Raw genomic sequence first — 19649 nt, 5'->3', positions numbered from 1 at the left:
GTTGATTGATGGCCATCGACTGACAATCTAAGGCCGTGCTTCCGGAATAATTCCTGTTGGGGGACATTTGAGTGTAGGAGATGGATTTAGCTTCCAAAGGATTCTGAGGGTAGAAGGCCTTTAGGCGTCAACAGGAGGATGTGAGGGGCTCCACAGAGCACCTGTGCAGTGGAGAGCTGTTGTAATAGGAAGGCCTCTCACAATTTAATTCAGATTCAAACAATATTAGCCGCAGGGGGGAAAAAAACGCTGTCCAATTATTGCATCTTCATGGCTGTATTATCGAGCCCCGCTTACAAATATAGCAGTGTAATGAAATTGTCATGGAAGTTATTGCCGCTACATGTATTACAGTTTTTATGACTGTGGTTATTGTTAACTCTTTGAAAGGTTGACTTTTGTCCTTCCAAAATGCCTCATGCAGGCCCTCACCCCCTTAGACTTATGACATACTTGACTCCAAAGAGACTGGGCAACAATGAAAAATGGGAGCTCCTCTTGTGTTTCCACACTCAAATATATGGCCTCATTTCATCAGCTTAACGACCTCATTTAAATGGGCCTAATGACTCTTGCTAATGTCCGGGTGTAGCCGTGAGATCGTGGCTATTCTCACAAGAAATGTCCTCTGCATGCTTATTGTATATCTCCATTATAGGGGGCTAGTCTCCAAGGAGAGCACAACCTATTTATTGTGCTCTGGAAACACAAGCAGATTTATTAAAATGCCCCGGCCTCTATTGTGTGGATGTCTCGCTTGGTTGGTCACAGTAAGACGTTGAGGACGTTTGCAAGGAAACATTTTTCTTTGTTCTGAATCATGAGATTTCATCTCAAAATAGCAGAGATATATTGACGTTGATTATTCTTCTCTGATGTTTTCGTGAAAGTGTAATTATTGCCAATCACTGTCATCACACTTCTCAGCATGACTTCTTTAAATCATCTGTGACTCATGTGTGTTCCCATTTTTTGAAGGAAAACATAATTGTCTTTTGAGTGAACGAAAGGTCAGATAAAATGTGTCAAAAAACCCATTTGACAGACGTCTGTTAAACATTGTCTCTACTACCTGGGAGCAAGACTTCCATGGAACTTCCACAATCCGACGGACATAATAGTGCCATTAAACTGTCTCTCTTTGTCACTTGCTGACAGCTCATATTGGCTCCTCCACATTTCCTGCTCCACGAGTCCGATTCTCTTAAAGATTACAAAATGAAACCTGGCACCAGACCACGATCAGTTTAAATGTAGGATGATTTTCTGCATCAACACAGATAAGTACGTGAACATGGACGTCCTGGCGTCTGCGTGTGAGGCTGTTATGGGAAGCTCTTTTGTAAAGAAAGGAAGTAAAGTCACCGTCCCCTTCTCTCTCCCCCAGATGCATGACAAGAAATCAATGGTGTCTGATAAGGACTCAAACCTGACAGCTCAATAAGCTTTAGGAGGAGGATACCCCCCCCCACCCCCCCCCCCCTCAAACAACATCATATTTCTACAAGGGCCTTAGCTGCCGTACCAGCTACAGACAGATTACATTGCTGTCAAGAATTCCACCGGGAGGGTGTGTAAAGGTAACAGCAATAGCTATGTATAGCACAGTTACTGACTGAATGCCAGTGTATTCTTACAGTAGACGCCATCCTGAATGTATCATTACTCTTGTGGCATTAACAAGTTCTTATGTGGTCTGCTAGTTTTCCAAATATTCATACATGGTGTATAATAATGTTCAATATCATACTATAACGCAATTATGAATGTTTTTGTCTTACAGTACACTTTCCTGACAGCCAACAAATACTGCTCATAAGACCTAATAATTGGGTTATAGTATGATACAATTGCTTTCACTTTACTTAAAGCTCACAAAGTCATGCTATAGTGTATAATTACATTATTACAATTCAGAAATGTATAATCTGTTGTGATACATAGTAAATAAAGATTGGTAGTTATAATGTGCTGTGTAGCATGGAGGTATCATATATTATTATTATTATTATTATAAATATATACTTATAATAATTTATAAACCTTATTATACAGTAAGGTGTCACGCATGACTATTACCATTTATAAAGAGTTTTATAAAGCCTTATACTGCATACTATAAGTGCATTATAATGTGTTAGGAATGTGCTTATGATGCTTTATAAACATGACCTTCATACAGTAGAAAGTGTTACCGAGTTATCTTATGAGATATTGACTTATTTATATTACATGATATTTCCATGTCAAAAGATCTATATCAATGGATTTTTCCCTGTCTTTCTATTGGATTCCAATATTGTACTCTGTTTCTCTGTATTCTGCAGAAAAAGATTTTGCAGTAGAGCTGTATTTGTAAATTGAACAATATTGAACACACAACAGTGTTTTCATGTCAGAGGAATTGGAGTGAGAAAAAAATCTAAATCATACCGAAACGCAAAAGAAAACATCTACATTTTACCTGTCATTTGTGACAGTCCATAGGATGTGGAGCTTGAAATTACTTTTTTTGATATGAATAAAACTCGATTAGCATTTGAAAAAGCATTGCACATTCCAGGCCTAATGCAAGGAGCACCTGAACATAAACCCACTATCCCCTCCATGTGAGTTAAGATATCTCCTCTATCTTTCACCTATACAGTGTGAATCAGTGAACCATGGACCCTTCCTCAGAACCATGGACTCTTCTGTGGAGCGGTACCACATGGTGTTGGACATTCCCAACGCTGACCACTTCATCAAGTGGGATAAAACCCGTCTTTTGGCCCCCTCACACACCCGGGGGAGTGGGGCTGCTGGAACTCGCTCATCCACACCCAATGAAGACACACTGAAACATAGGCACTCAACCAAATATGAATAAAATACATACATAAAGCCATCTCCAAAAAGGACCACCCTGTTTTGTCAAACTTTCTGAAAAAGCTGTACAATATATGTGTGTCTCTCTCTCACTCTCTCTCTCTCTGTTAATGAGGTCTGCCACTGGGTCAGCCCGTCTGAATACCTGTAGACAAAAGGGGAACGAGAGATATTTAGTTGTTCCCCACAATGAACGGAACACACCCTCAGTCTGCAGTCCTTGATTTGACAGTGCAGTGCTGTACAGTATACAGTAGTAGTACAGTAGCAATTTTTAGAAAGCGTATGAAAATTGGTAGTGGATGGCATTTCTTTCTTTCTTTCTTTCTTTCTTTCTTTCTTTCTTTCTTTCTTTCTCTCTATTTATCCATTTATAACCATTTATTTTTTGTAAATAATTACCCTATCAATTTCAATGAATACTAATTAGGAACATTTAGTAGCATTCATGCTATCGTCACAAAGAATTTGGACTGCTTTCAGCAAGCCCAAACATTTTCTCCAGAAAATGTTATGTTCTATAACAATTAGTATTAATGCGCTGTCAATTTCATTGACGAGGCCATTGATAAAATCAAGCGGTAGGCTACGCTTTGCCGCCTGTACGCACTCGGTTTTCGGTATTCGGTTTTTGGCTAAGTGTCTAAATTCCGGTTTCGGACAATAATTTTCATTCGGTGCATCCCTAGTAGTAGGTCCCGCAGTCCTCTGGCATTGACCTTTTAATTCCTAGAGCCAGGACTTGGAGGCATGGGGAGACGGCCTTCAGTTCTTATGCCCCCAGCCTTTGGAAAACCCTGTAAGACAGGGATCTCAAACTCGCGGCCCGCGGGCCATTTGCGGCCCACCACACCCCTCCATCCGGCCCGCGACATGATGTCAGAAATATAATGTAATCCGGCCCGCAAAATAATTTCTTGTTAACGGCGCCGGCAGGCAGGCCTACAATGCGAAATTCAAGTCGCTCAAACGTGGGGCGAAATTCTATTATTGTGCGCAGCGTGCGAAGTGAATGCTGCATACAGTCACAGGTGCAATCAATCCACACGTGACTATGAGCAATGAACGGAATGCAGCTAGACACCAAGAGACTGTTTTCAGGGTTAACTAACGTTAGGAACACAGACATGTTTCAAGAAATATGGACATTGCAGTATTTTTTGTGGAGTTCAATGGAAATGCTACCAGCCTGATATGCAAGAACAAAGTCGCCATTCTAAAGGAATATAATGTCAAGAGATATTCATTACTAAACATGGAGAACAGTGTCATAGGGAGAGAGGAAAAAACGAGCCACACAGCTGAGAGGGCTAATGTCTCAGTCTTTCAAGATAGAGTGTCTAGCAAGAAATAGAGTAGTAGCCTACAAATGTATTCAAGTGTCTGGTAAGAAATGGAAACAAACTTGAACTTTAATACTGTAAATGCCAGTAGCTACAGGTTTAGGGCAGGCTTACAGTAGTGATGCATCTTGCAGTTAAAACAGAATAAATGACCAATGTAGGCTATTCAAGATAAAATTAAAGTAAGGAAAAAAGATTTGCAGCACTAACTGTTAAAATATATTAAAATGAATGGAAACCGGTTTGAATTTGTATGAGGAAAATGTTAGTTATGGAATAGTCTTGCAACATTTAGAGACTGAGTTGTGAGTCTAGTTATGGAAATGAAAAATGAAATTTTCCGAAATATTGCACTTTCTTATAGTTAGGCCTAGTAGTAGTTGAAGTTGACATTGAAGTGGCCCTCCTATGAGTTGACGATACCAGCAGTGGCCCCAAGCCAATTTGAGTTTGAGGCCCCTGCTGTAAGAGGACCTGAGAATGCCTGAGACCATGGTAACTTTTAAGCAAGATCTTAAAACATAACTTTTTTCTTAAAATATTGCTTTTACCACAAAGCTTTACTTGTCTCAATATCTTAAAGTGTTCTTAATTTGTACTGTATTCTCTGTTTTTAAATTTTTATTCTATTTTGTAGGGGTAGGATCTTTGCCCATCCCCCAATCACTTTGTAAAGCGCATTGTGTTGACATTGTGTATGAAATGCGCTATACAAATATTTTTATTTTATTTTATTGTTTCTTTTAAATATGTTCTTATTGTGCTTGCATGTTTTTATCATTGGTGATATAGAAATAAAATTACATTGACACATTGACATTGAGTTGTCACCACCAGCTGTGTTGGCTGATTTGAACAGGGGTGGGAGTGTTTGAAATGGCTTTGAAATGGTGTTTGAATGCGATATCTACAGTAACTGCCATGTCACCCCCCTCCCATGCCTGTGTTCTCAGTGCCATTGAATTAGACCTCAAAATTGATGTCATCTAGACTGATTAAACGGCAGCCATTAAATGGCTCAATTAGGATTATACTTACCCAGTCATCCATCAGACACTTGTGACAGCTCCAGCAGAGCTCTCCTCGACCTTACCTGTACCAGTCATACTTGTCAATAACAAAAATGCCCAACTTGCACTATTACTGTACAGTTACAAAACAACCACTGTATTACTACAGTATACTACAGTATAACATTTTAATTACATACTGTAAATATTTTTTCTGACATAAGGTGTTATTTTGCAAGAGATCACCCTCTCAAAGAGTGCTGTGTGCATTTGCCGCTCTCTATGTTTGTACACATGTGGCTAGACTTGCCTAGTGTTACTCCAGCAGATCTGCCTCTGTGACTGGCAGCAGACATTTTGTTCCCCATGCTCTCGCCACACATCAGCCGGGGTCAGGGCCCCGTCGGCCCTGAGTCTGCCCCTGAATGGACCGATGGTCGACAAAAATGGCCCCCAACACGGTCGTCTGGCAGATGATCTCATGACACGAGGAAGTCTCATCAGTCCCTCTGTCCAATCACCGGTCCCTCTCCCTGGAGCCTTCGCCTCTACTGCTGCCTTGCCTCAGTCTCAGCTACTGGCTACTGTACCACTACTACTGCCTCAGTCTCAGCTACTGGCTACTGCACCACTACTACTGCCTCAGTCTCAGCTACTGGCTACTGTACCACTACTACTGCCTCAGTCTCAGCTACTGGCTACTGTACCACTGTAGCAGTGGACTGTACCTATTGCTCTTTAAGAAGAGAAGAATGGGAAAGTTGGATAGGAGGACAAGCTCCACAACCTCTGGGCACTCATGGGATATTAGGCTGGGTTTCCAAGCCTCGCCTTCTCACTGAAGCCTGTCGGCCTCGCCTCACATCCGCGCTCCTGTTTTCCAGAAACGTGTGCATCGAGCCGGTAGCACCGAGCTGTCGGAGTGTCTTAGTAGGAATTTTCAGCGGAAGCAAAGTCTGTTCCCCTTCAGTCGTTCGCCCCGGGGCTGAAAATTAAGAGTAGCTATTCTGAGGCTCTCCATGTCTGCGCTGGAAAATCTCAGCCAGGCTTTGTTTTGCTGTTTTTATGTTTTATATGTCTGTCCAGTCTTCTCCCTGTTAGTAGCATGCCTCCACATTAAGTGGTCATACAGGGGGCAGGTGTGCTGTGTTAAAAAAAAGAAACAAGTGTGGTTAGTGAGTTAATATCATAAATGGTAAATGGACTGCACTTATATAGCACTTTTATCCAAAGTGCTTTACAAAGGCCTCTCATCCACCCATTCACACACATTCACACACCAATGGCAGCAGCTGCCATGCAAGGTGTTTGGGGTTCAGTGTCTTGCCCAAGGACACTTTGACATGTGGACAGGACGAGGCGGGATTCGAATCGCCGACCCTGCTATCATTTGACGACCCACTGAGTCACAGCCGCCATCAGTCAGTTGTAGTGAGAAGCTGGCAAATCTTTAATAAAGCCATGCATCAAGATGCAGGGCTGGCACTTTGAATTGTGCTCATTGTGAATTCAGACCTCATTTAAATCCCAGAGGTTGAATTAATATGGGGGTTAGCAATCCGAGACAAGCACTGTACCGTGACACATTTTATGAGCTAACGCCACCCTACATAGCGCTTTACAAATATACATTTATTTTTGCTCAGTATACATTCAATTAATAAAATAAATGTGATGATACAGTACAGAATATATTCTTGTAGAGGCGGGCCATCTTCATCAATCCTCCGTACAGTGTACATATTACAGTAAGTAGGTTTTGTGTCTGGTAGTTACAATACACTACAAATATTATACAGTATGTGACTATTGAAGGAACTATCTGAGTTTCTTCTTCAAGCTGTATATCCCAGCCATTGTGTATTCCTTCAGTACAGGGATTGTCCGTATCTGACAAGGAAAGAGGTATCTCTGCTTCTGTTCTCCCCACGTACGGTATCCAGCTGTCGGATGGAATACTCCGCCTGTACACACAGCACAGCACTGTTCGCCATGTCATCCACCACTGCATCTTAAAATGGCTGCCAAAATTGGCGAAATCGTCTCATTGTTTCCTGGTAGAGATGCTCCTAGCTTAGCCACAGTCTAATAGATTAGCTACAGCAGCCCCATGCACCGGCTCCACCATTCACCACCATTAAGATGTGAGTCCAGAACAAATCCACCTCACATTTAGGTGTCACAGTGAATTCACAAAGAGGAGACAGCTAGCTGTGTAGGTGAATAACAGTGAGGAGAACAGAGACTTTGCCGGTTGTCTTTTTTTCATGTGCGTGTCCGCTGCGGGTCATCGTTTCACAGTGGTTCCAGGCTTGTCCGAGGGCCAGTTAAAAGGTGGTGGTTTTTCTTTTCCAGAGGAGCTGAAAATGACGTGTCAGAGGAAATGATACAAGGACGCATGATTGATGGGTCTTTCTCGCTCTGCTGTTCAATCTACCCCTGTCTCCCTCTCTCTCTCTCTCTCTCTCTCTCTCCCTCTCCTTCCCAGACACAAAGCCTTGCCTCCATAACTCTGCACATTTCAGCCACATTCTCTCGGTCTTTCTCTTGACAGCACCTGGCCAAAGGGAAGAGAAAGCCATTCAGCTGGGTGTTGAATTGCATTTCCCTGTGTGCACATACTGTTCACTGTGAATTCTTGTTATGCCGTGGAATTACAATGTGATATTATTTTGCGGTGCACAAAATCGCCACTGCCACGCCTGCCTACTCTCGTTATTGAAATTATGATTATGATTACATTTGTGTACATGGATCTCCCTAGAGATTGGGGGGGGTTGATTGTATAGGTGTCATGCAGGACCGTTTCTCCGATGCATTTAAATTGAACAGTAATGGCTGCCACAGATCACGCCACAAGAAACCCTGGTGAGCGTTTTCCCTGTCCGCTAGCTCAGTCTCATTAAATGATAAAGCTGTCAGACGAAAAACAATGACACATCAACAACTACAGGTCACATACCGTGCCAGCCAAGCGATATTACGGTGATGAGCATTAGGCTGCAGACTGTGGTTTCCTTCTTGTCCACAAAGGGCCGTGTCAGCGGTGGAACACAAAACCTTAAAAAGCAGAACTTAATAACCCAGTGTAGCAGAACACTGCACGGTGTACGGTTCTACCTCATTGTGTCTGACGGTTCCGCTAATGATATTTAATGAGGTTAGTTTTTCACAGTGGTATTGTTACTGACCTGTGTTTGTTTTTGCGTGTGTATTCGGAGCCTCAGTATTTCTCCCTCTCTCCTTTTTCTCTCTCTCTCTTTTACACTCTCTCGTTGCCTCACACAGTCTCTTCCTTCCCTACTAATTTCCCGCAGACCTGTTATCTAACCTTGCTGCAGTTTGTTGATTTGCCGGGAAATAAATTGATTTCTCCAGGGAAACTAGTACCCATCTCACTGCCAGATAGCCAGCTCTGTGACCTCGACCCCATTTGTGGCAGTGTAATATCGCTAACAATTGTTTGTGTGTGAGGAGGTAGAGGAGGAGGATCCAGGATAGGTGATCAAATGTGTGTGTTCCTGTCTGAGGTGTTGTGCCCCTGTGGGCTCCCTATTTCACTGTTTTATTGGAAAATTGGAACGATTGGGCCATATCTCAAAGACAAGGGAATGGGTTTAAAGCTCTGAGGTAAATACAAAGACCAATTCTTTGGTCTTTAAAAACAAATATAGGAGCATATACGTACTGTACATAAATGTATATATATTCTTAGTCTTTTAGATTATGAAGAAAAAGTAAATAAACTAATTGAGATAATATTGTGGGAGAATTCTTACTTTCTCTTTCATCTAATCAACATTTCTGGTTTGGAGAAGTCTGGGTCAGATAAATGGGGTCTTGTCACCTCTCGCTAAATGGCCTGCAGTCTTAAGTCTAGAAGGGGTTTAGCAAGACAGAGGACTTGATAATACCTTTGCAGGAAGCTCTCAGCATGCTGAATTAAAATGCAGGGGAAGATAGGCCACCTGCTATAAAATGCAGAGATAATGCATCCATTGGATAGATGAATGTTTGAGGGTGTTATCTAAGTTCCAGTATAAAACACAGTTATATTGTCTCATCATTTCTTTTTCAGGGAACTTTTCACAGACTTTGTGTCCTGCTAAAATGTACTTCCACTGCAGTGCACACTACTGTAAGTCGTACAGTATGCAACTGCGAAACAAGGCAACTTATTTTTTTCTGTTTATAAATATTTCCACGACAATATCCATAGCTGTATTCCGTGACAGTGATACTCAGGAGGGCAAGCCATTTGTGTGTGCGAATGTGTGTGCATGTGCGTGTGTGCATGTGCGTGTGTGCGTCTGCTGCTAACAGAGTCAGATAGAGGCTCGACAGCACGGTTCAGAGGGAGACGGGTAACCATAGTGACATGGATTTTAGTTTTGCCAGCAATGGCAGCACACATGCATCCTGAGCAATCATTTCTGTGGACAGAATGTTTGAGAGGTTCTGTGTGATCGTGTGTGTGTATGTGTGTGTGTGTGCGTGTGTGTGTGTGTGTGTATGGTGTGCGTGCAGAGTACTATTACAAGCACAAATGAGGATATAATGAGATGTCCCTTCTGCAGTACAGTAGGAGGCTAATAGAGTTCCTGTTTTATATTCTGCCATGTTATACTTCTCCCTGGGCTCCGGGCTGACACAGACCGGTGACACTTAAGAATAACTTCCCCTTATAAACACTTAAAAGAATATCCACAAACTGTTATGTGAGTTGTTAATAACTTAAATTAATTAAATGTTTGTTAATATTTGGTTAATGATTTAAAACTGACCTAAATAGTTTATAGATCATAAACAAGCGATTAGTAAACTACTTTCTAATGACTTAAGTTAGTTGTTTTTGTGTTAGTTGATCCACCTACAGTTGGCCACATCTGGCCTTCCATTCTAGCCTTGTGAGATCACCCTGATGCTGCAAGCTCACGTTGTTACTCGCAAATAAGTCTGAATACTCTCGAGGCTGTCGAGCCCGATCAGAAAACGATCTCGCCAATCAGCGTTCACTCTGAGGAATTTTAAATACAAACAGCTATGCCGGGGGGTGGGTTTATGACAACGAGGAGCGGTTGAAGTCCCATCCCATATGAGATAAAGATGACATTCTTATGGTCGGTACACTCTGTGACATACACCAATTGTTGTGGTACGATAGAGACCTGGGCGCCGAGGCGGCGTAGGTTATCTCCACTACAAGGCCATAAGCTGCAGGAGAGACCGGACCAGTCCAGACGAGTCTGATCGGGGAAGGGGGGAAGGGGGGAGGGGGGGGGGGGGCGGGGTGGCACGCCCCCGAACCATAAGAACCTTGCTCGAGCTTAGATGCTCTGATTTTGGAGCAGACAGCCATACAGACAGGCAAGCTGACATTAGACTAGATGCTATCGTCTTTTGCATGCTATAACCTTCTGTAATAAACAGCTTTTGATTGTCGCTCAAATCCTGTGTTGGAGAGATTCATTTGGAATACACCTGGAAAAGGGACACTGGACTGTGTGGTATTGTGAGAGATTGGGGGCTGTCTCTTATTGAAATCAAAACACAACGCAGAGCTGAATAAGGACAATAATAAAAGACAACAAAAGTCAACATACTTTTTCAGATTTTTTTCAGATGGTTCATCTAATCACCTGCCAAGTATTTTTTAAAGCTTCTGCCCATTTCCAAACAGTTTCCAATGGACAGTTCCTAGATGGTTATGCGAAGTAAACCGCATCAGGTTAGTGAGTAGAAACTAGAAACTATGGCTGGGGATTAAACATTGATTTGACTGTAGCTATGTCAAATGATTGTAGCAACTCTTGTGAGCTGTTGTGCGTCATTGTCATAAGGAGTCTCACTCAATGTTCAACACAGAGCTTGGGTGGTTAAAAATATGTTTGTTTCAATGTAATATAACATTTGAAAATCTGGTAACCCTACCCACACAGAGCTAAAATTATACAAACATGAGTTACGGTAGTCGCCAGCTAAATGGTTTAACTTTGGCTACAAATTTGAAAGATTTTGCAACTTTTATAATGCCCTGCAGTGCAGTTACTTTGTTTCGTATTACATTTTGTTGTTTAAGAGAACATAATTGAATAAAATATTGAAATATTAATGAGACCATTTTTGTTCATATTTATTTAGGGTAAATTAAGTTTTCTTTTAATTGAGCAATAAAAAATAATCGTTAAAATAATCATTCAATTAGTCGTTTATTAATCGTTAATGAATTGGCTAATCAAAAAATAATCACTAAATTAATTGTTACAAAAATAGTCGTTAGGTGCAGCCCTATTTTGATGAGTGAATGTTTTCATTTGCATACTGTACACTGTGTGTGTGTGTGTGTGTGTGTGTGTGTGTGTGTGTGTGTGTGTATGTGTGTGTGTGTGTGTGTGTGTGAAAACCCCCAGTCAGTAAAAATCCCCTGGTCAACAAGAAACACCATTTTGTTCAGAGCAGCTTGGCTCAGAGAAATGATTTTGGGCTATTCTGCTTCCCTCCCCGTTCCTCAGTCTCTTGGTTTCTCTTGAGTCAGAAGAAACCATCTGTTCCCCTGGCGATAGTGGGCAGGGAGGAAGGGACTGGCGCACGAACCACGAACTTAAGAGGGATAACGCCAAATCATATGCTGCAAAATGATTGCAGCATATGATTTAAGAATGAAAACAATTCTTAATAATTATACTGTAGGATTGTGTGTGTGTGTGTTTGTGTGTGCGTGTGTGTGTGTGTACGTGCGTGTGCATGTGCAAGTCATATCTTAGCTGACTCATTCCTGTTTGGAAATTGTCAACATACAGTAAATTACAATGACGGTGCCTCTGCAGTGAAACAATGGCTCATGTCCTCCTCCACTAGGAGAAGCAGATGCAGATCATTAAAGTGGATTATTTATTCTGGGAGATTTATATGGGTCACACAGAAGACAGCTATTCTCTCAGAAAAACGGCCAGCACTTTTACCTCTAGTAGTCCACCTAGCTTGGAAGGTATTAAGAGCTTATGTTTTTCCTAGACCTAAGCTATCTCACTTTTCCTCGTCTGAGCTGGACAAGCTCGTGAACGCCAGGGAGTCTTGGTCCGCGGTCCGTTCTGCCTCTCCACGTACTCCTCGTCTCTAGATGACATGTTCTTATCTGTGTCCGCCCAGTGTGCTAAGCCCGTCAGATAATGTTCCCTGCGCATTCATCAAGTGCGTGGGCGCTCATCGAAGTCTTCGATTGCAGCAACGTGTACCACGCTGTCCATACTAACACTAATGCTTTTGTGCAGCTTCTGCAGACTGACATCTCTAGTGGAAGAGCTGTGATAGAGCCGCATGTAAGCCGGGGAGCAAATTTCTCCTGAGATGTGATCGATCAGATATGTAAAGCTGCACAGCGATTCGTATCGAACGAGATGTTTCGATTGCGAAGGCAGTCAGGCGATGGGCGGGGTGGGCTGGTCGGCCGGCCGGCGGCTAGTTGTGGAGGAGGAGGATGAGGAGGGCATGGCGGGGTGGGTGGGGGGAGGGGCCTGTCGGGCGGCTGTAGAAATGCATGATGGGCCGGTTGATGAAGTGGTGTCGGGGTCAGAGGAGATAATAGGATGGAGGGAGGGTTAAGGGAAGAAGCAGGGAGGCCTGGTGACCAGGTTTTCTCTATTAACTCAGGAGGCTGGCGGAGGTGACACGTGAACCCCAGACAGCCCGGCCCCTTTAGAACCTGGGTCGTAAACCCCGCGTCCCTACCAGAGATACGGTGGAGCGCATACCGCTGTGGGGTCCACCGGTGATTGACCCTGGGGTTTTCATCAGGCTGTCAAGCTCTGATAACATTTCTCACTCCGCCACCACCAGACTGTATTGGACTCTCTGCGCTGTGGGTCCGGGCCGAGGCAGCTAGCTAGTTCCAAATGCTGTTTGTGGAGATGGATTTAATCCTGGCTCGCGCACTAATACAGTCACAGTTTTCATGAGGTCATTTTTCATTTTCCCCCTCCATCTCTCCCTCAAGAACATTCCGTTCTGTATTTATGTTTGAAAATAAATTGTTTGAAATGATCGATATCAGTTATATACTGTAAGGTTTAAGGTTTTTCTTTGCTTCTGTATTTTTTCACCTTGAGAAATCCAACTGGGGAAATAGCTGAGTTGCACAGTAAATTGCAGCCTACACTTCACAGCTAACTAGATTATTGAATAACTCAGTACTGTATATCGGCTTGTGCTCTCAGAGACAGGATGTGGGCTTCTATTCTGGGCATTATGTGAGATTATAATCAGCATCACCCATCAATTAGACCAATCAAGCTCCTCACTTCACCCTCGTGGGGCACCCCCCTGGCTCTCAGGTGTGTGTGTGTGTGTGTGTGTGTGTGTCCTCCCTTCTCCCTGACGATTTCACTAACTTCTTTGACAAGAAAGTTAACAATATCCGATCCTCTTTCTCCCATCCCCTGGTCGACGCTCCATGCACCAACCACACCTCTCCACCCCCACCCCCTCTCTCCCCTCTCTGCTCTCTCTCCACGTCCCACCTTCCCCTCCCTTCTTCCTCTCTCCCCTAACGAGGTCCTCAACCTTGTTACATCTAGCCCCCCCATTGTGTACTCCCTAGGCCTTGTCCCCTCCTCCCTCCTTCAGTCCATTGCACCCGAACTCCTTCCCTTTCTAACCCGCCTCATCAACACACCTCTTGCATCAGGATGCTTTCCTTCTGCTTTCAAGACTGCCAGAGTCAACCCCCTCCTGAAGAAACCATCACTCGATCCCTCTGACAGCCAAAACTACAGACGGGTTTCGCTTCCATCCTTTCTATCAAAAACACTTGAACAAATCTGTAACCAACTGTCTTCGTATCTCCACCAGAACAACCTCAACCCCAACCTGGACCCCCAGCAGTCCAGGTTAAAGGTCGCTTCTACCAGGTGACATGGAGAGGGTCCATGTTGGAAGCACGGATGACTAACTGTCATTCTCCGCACATACCACATCTGTTACATGCTCTTTCAGATTCCTGCTCTACAACATTAGGAGGATTCACCCTTTACTCACTGACGAAACGGTGCAGGTGCTCATCCAGGCTCTTGTCATCTCCCACCTGGACTACTGCCACTGCTTCCTTGCTGGAGCCCCATTCCAGCCAGTCAACCTCTGGAGCTTGTCCAGAAAGCTGCAGCTTGCCTGGTGTTCAACCACCCCAAGTTCTCCCACAGAACTTTCCTTCTCCCTTCTCTATACTGGCTGCCAGTAGCAGCTCACGTCCAGTTTAAAACTCCTCCCTCTTAAGCACCTATTATATTTTTTATTTTGCTCCTCTTGCACTTTGACTTGCACTAGATTATGCTCTTAGTCACTGGTTTAGAAAGGTGATGCACTTGTGAGTTCTGGCGAGTAGTAATACACTGACTTCTTACGTGAAATGCAATTATTGGAAGTCAATTCCGATAAAAGAGTCTGCTAAATGACTGTAATGTAATGTGTGTGTGTGTGTGTGTATGTGTGTGTGTGTGTGTGTGTGTGTGATTCGGGTTAGTTCTGCACCGGTAATAGTTGTTTCTTCAGAATGATACATTTTCAAAATTGCATCCTATTTTTGATTCAAAGTGCTCTACATAAAAAGCCTACCTGAAATCTAACATGTTGTTATTTTGTTGTTGTTTTGTGCTCTGTGCGCTGCAGGTGTCAGGGCTGTCTCCAGGAGAGAGCCAGGCCCCAGGTCTGCTTCTGGCTCCAGGGGTGCGGTGGGGACAGACGCCCATCAACCAGCTCACGCCCTGGGAGACAGACGAGCCCCCCGCCAAGCAGCACCGTGAAAGTGAGCCTACGGGTACCTCAGACACGCACGCACGCACACGCACACACACACACACACACACACACACACACACACACACACACACACACACACACACACACACACACATTCAGTCTTGCTCTCCACCCATCCCCTCTCTCTACCTCCCTTTCTCTCTCTCTCTCTCTCTCTTTCTCTCTCTCTCTCTTTCTCTCTACCTCCCTCTCCCTCTCTCTCTCTCTTTCTACCTTCCTCTATCTCTCCCTTTCACTTTCTCTTGCTATCTCCCTCTCTCTCTCCTTCTCTCCCTCCCACTCTCTCTCTACCTCTCTCTTTTTCTCTCTCCCTCTCTCTCTCTCTACTGCTCTCTCCATCTCTCTCTCTCCCTCTCTCACTCATTCTCTTCCTCTCTGTCTCTACCCCCCCCCCCCCCCTCCCCCCTCCTCCTCCTCTCTCTCATACTGAGCATGAATTTGGCAGACCGCCATTTAGTCATGAAATGGCCCAGTACAGTAGAACACTTCCAACATACGACAGTCTGTTTTAGATCGTTCCAATTTTCGCCAAACTCGCAAAGTTCTATAATGGGTCCTGACACATTCTAATTTCAATGTCACTGACATTAAGCAATACACGGCACTTTAAAGAGCTGTCAGAAAAAAGGAGAGGCCTGCTCTGGCACCTAGACTGACAGTAATGGGTTAAGCAAGTGCTGGAAGTTTTTGCTCCCATTGTAATGAACTCACCCAGAATGGCTCTGCCCTAGAGCAGTCAATTTGCCTCCATAGCTCTTCTGGCCTCTGCCTCCTGCTCATTGCAAATGGGTCTAATTTAAAAATAATACAGGCAGCACACTTGCTCTTTTGGAACCTCTCTCGGAGCAAATCGCTATTGGAGCGTGTGGCGTTAAGGATACAGTATGCAACACAACGAATGCAGCAACCATACAGTATTTATTTCCTCAGCAAGTTGTCCAGTGGCAATTCACCACTGTGTGGTTCTGCATTAGTGGCTAATTATCTGCTAACTGTAATTCACACAGTCGCAATAATAATTTAATTAAGAGTACTGGATTCATAATTAAGCTGTCAGTGCAAGGACAGTGATAACTATGTAAAATGAGACGTCTTCAGCTGAAATTAACTCATCTTTTATACTTTTCTGATCTGAGACCAGCCGTGTCAGCCTTGCCGGTTCTGAATGGGGGCCGGCCTGCCTCTCAGTCTCGTCCTCACAGGCTGTGTTTCTATTGTGGCGTGCCGCCCGGGGGGGCGTGCGGGCGGGCGCTCCCAGTCCCCTGGGGTGTCCCTCTGGGACCCTGCTGTGGGACCCCCATAGAGCAGACTGAATGGACTGTGAATGGCTGGGGTGCTGGTATTGTCCCCCCCCCCCCCCCCCCCCCCCACCAACCTGCCAGCCTGGACCAGTGAGGCTAGAGGGGATTGAGATGTCCCTCATTCCCACAGACTGCTGAATATGACACTCAAATCCGAGCATAGTGTGTGCATATTGATGCCTGTGTATGTGTGTGTGTGTGTGTGTGTGTGTGTGTGTGTGTGTGTGTGTGTGTGTGTGTGTGTGTGTGTGTGTGTGTGTGTGCATGCGTGAGTGTGCTTCGCCAAACTGTGACTGGCATCGGAAATGAAGGCGACGAGGCTCCACACTTCACTGAACTGAGTCGCGGGAAACTTCTCCCGCCAACTGTGCCAGAACAAATCAATGGCGTCAATGAAGTTTACTGCACTGCCTGTTTGAGGGAGTTTCTGTTTGAGGGAGTTTCTGTTTGAGGGAGTTTCTGTTTGAAAAAGTGAACTTCTCTTCACAAACACGCAAAGAGAAAGCCACATTTTTAAGCTTTTTCTAAGATTCACCTCATTTCCAATTAATAAAAAAAAAGTTAATGTAGTAGTTCATGGAGAACAGTTAGGGGTCGATAGAGCAATTCACACAATTGCAATAGAAATGATTTAAAGGATGAAGGAGCACTCATAACACAACTGATATTTAGCCTTCGTACATTGTAAGTATGGGGTACAAAAGAGCAATCAAGAATGGGATCCATTAAATGTTAATGCAATTACTTTCCCCTTCTTAAACCTTTCATTAGCTTTTGCTGCAAGGGCCTGCAAAAACACTTGCATGGGGAGCTTTTATAATGAGCTTCTTGTACTCAATTATATATTTTTGTAAAAAAAAACTGTAGTTCAGAAATGTATACAGTAGGAGCCCTCTAATCACGGCGCAGAAGAGGACAGTACAGTACATGAATCTGAAAAATCAAATTGTAATCAAATGCAACAAAAGAGGTCTCCTCATTAAAACCCCCACTAATCATAATCAAACAACAACGTTTCGGGATTAGCATGATATCCTATTTCCTCTCCAAGTGATTCGAATCCAGTTTCTGTCGGCGATGAAAACAGGGAGATGAAGTACATGATTAGGCCAAGGGCCGATGTAAATTATACACTGGAGTAGCCTCCGCTCTGCAGCTCTCTGCATCCCACAGACCCTCTCTGTATCTCTCTTCTCTGTATCTCTCTCCTCTGTATCTCTCTTCTCTGTATCTCTCTCCACCCAGACCAAGCACCACGCAGGACCAGTGTCATGAATAATGTGGTTTTAATCCTTCTCTTTTCTCTTAGCGTGGTGTGATTTAGCCTCTTTGGAGGGCTTGCTATTTTTATAGCCGGGACTGAGGGATGGACACAGAGAGAGAGAGAGAGAGAGAGAGAGAGAGAGAGAGAGAGAGAGAGAGAGAGAGGCGGATCCAATAATTATGGCTGCATTGATCAAATTAATCAGATTATCTATGAGGCCTGAGGCCTATGAGGCCTCTGCAGAGCTGATCCTCTCACCCATGGCTCTCACACCTCAGGATAGGCCTGTACAGTTTGATTGCGACCACGGCTCAGGGTAGAACTATGATTGCCTTTTATGCCTTAGGGTAGAACTATGATTGCCTTTTATGCCTTAGGGTAGGCCTATGATTGGCTCTCCTGCTCATGGTAGGCCTATGATTGGCTCTCCTGCTCATGGTAGGCCAATGTTTGGCTCTCCTGCTCATGGTAGGCCTATGTTTGGCTCTCCCGCTCTGGGTAAATACATGGTAAATAGTCCTCATCCCTCAGCCCTCATCAAGACTCCTGATATCACAATGACTGCACATGTACAACCGGCTGTATTATATTCATATTCTAATAAGTCTCTCCCCAGACTGAAATATGACCTTGAATCGCTGCGCTCCACTTACTACATAATAGAGTCTATGCCACTTTGCCGCCCAAGATGGTTTTCTGAGGGCGTCTCGATGGGTCAAAATTGAAAGAGTGACAGGTCGTAGCAGCAAATGAGAAACACTTGCCCAGGTTAGATGAGCGGGGCCAGGTTGGGTGAGAGCGCCTGATCGCAAAAGTCGTTACTGATTGGCAACAACGGGATTCCGGCGCTACCAATGAATTGCCAGGATTTGAAAACAAGATGTTTGCATGAAGTCTCCCAGACCCATAGAGAGATCTGCAGCATGCAGTAACGTAGTTAGCGTAGGGTACGTAGTGAATCAGCGAAAGAACTCTCATGGGTCTGGCGTAGAGAGTATATTCTAATAGGCTATATTTTGAGGTATAGGTTTCGACCTAAGTTTAGATTCTATCTATTTATCGATCCATCAATTAATCAATCAATCTATCTATCTATCTATCTATCTATTTATCTATCTATCTATCTATCTATCTATCTATCTATCTATCTATCTATCTATCTATCTATCTATCTATCTATCTACTTATCTATCTATCTATCTATCTATCTACAGTATATCTATCTATCTATCTACTGTATCTATCTATCTATCTATCAACCTTTCTATCATATTCAGTCTTTTTTTGGCGTCTAGGTTAATATTATATTATTCACATTAATATTATGATACATTGTTTAGTCAGGAACTTAGGAACTGAGCAACTGTGGAGACGAGCAGGACCAAGAATTCCATTATTCCTGTACTCTACCTGTAGCTGTTGCATAATATATGTCAAAATAAAATCTCTTGAACTCTATACTTACTGTACCATTTGTTCAGCCGATTACAAAGTCTGTATTTTAGTCTAGCTAATTATAATGATGACATCACTAATATCCGGACAGTTTTTGATGAGAAAAGGTCCAACTACACGCCTTGAACAAACACAGAGGAGCACTGAGAACGCTGCTCTGGTGAAGGACTTCTTCTGTGTCATCCTTCATTACTGTATCTTCAACTCTGTCTGTCATTAATTGATCAGGAAGCAATATGAATATAAGCAAATGATAGATACCCCAAAAAACATATGGAGACTATGCTGTTGAAATCCCTTTCGGTGCATAATATATTGGACCTGGAATTTAGATAAGAGAATGCCCATTCTATGAATAATTCATTTTCTTGTTAAAGCTCAATTTCCATTCAGTCTCATACTGTTTTACTCCACACTTGCCTAACTCTTCTTTTATGGCAAACCATTTCACTCTACTGCAATAAAAGAACAATACTGTAGTGGAAGAGATGTATTTTGACACGCAGGGATGGTCTTTCAGCAGCATAACAGTCTATCCTTATTGCTCAAGTACTGTACTAACTCTCTCTCTCTCTCTCTCTCTTTCTCTCTCTCTCTC

General features: G+C 43.5%; 1 protein-coding gene across 1 annotated transcript in view; it reads left to right on the top strand.

The window, feature by feature from the left end:
• klhl29 (kelch like family member 29) overlaps positions 1-19649 on the top strand; it is a gene marked incomplete at its 3' end in the record, with an annotated part of 195139 nt that overhangs the window by 82042 nt on the left and 93448 nt on the right. Inside the window, 1 exon segment of the mRNA XM_084439232.1 lies at positions 14882-15029. Within this exon segment, the coding sequence (XP_084295358.1) occupies positions 14882-15029 (148 nt within the window).

The sequence above is a fragment of the Borostomias antarcticus genome, assembly GCF_949987555.1.
Source record: "Borostomias antarcticus genome assembly, chromosome: 6".
NCBI lineage: Eukaryota > Metazoa > Chordata > Actinopteri > Stomiiformes > Stomiidae > Borostomias > Borostomias antarcticus.
The sequence above is the reverse complement of the archived record's forward strand: the minus strand, read 5'-3'. Positions and strand labels throughout refer to the sequence as shown.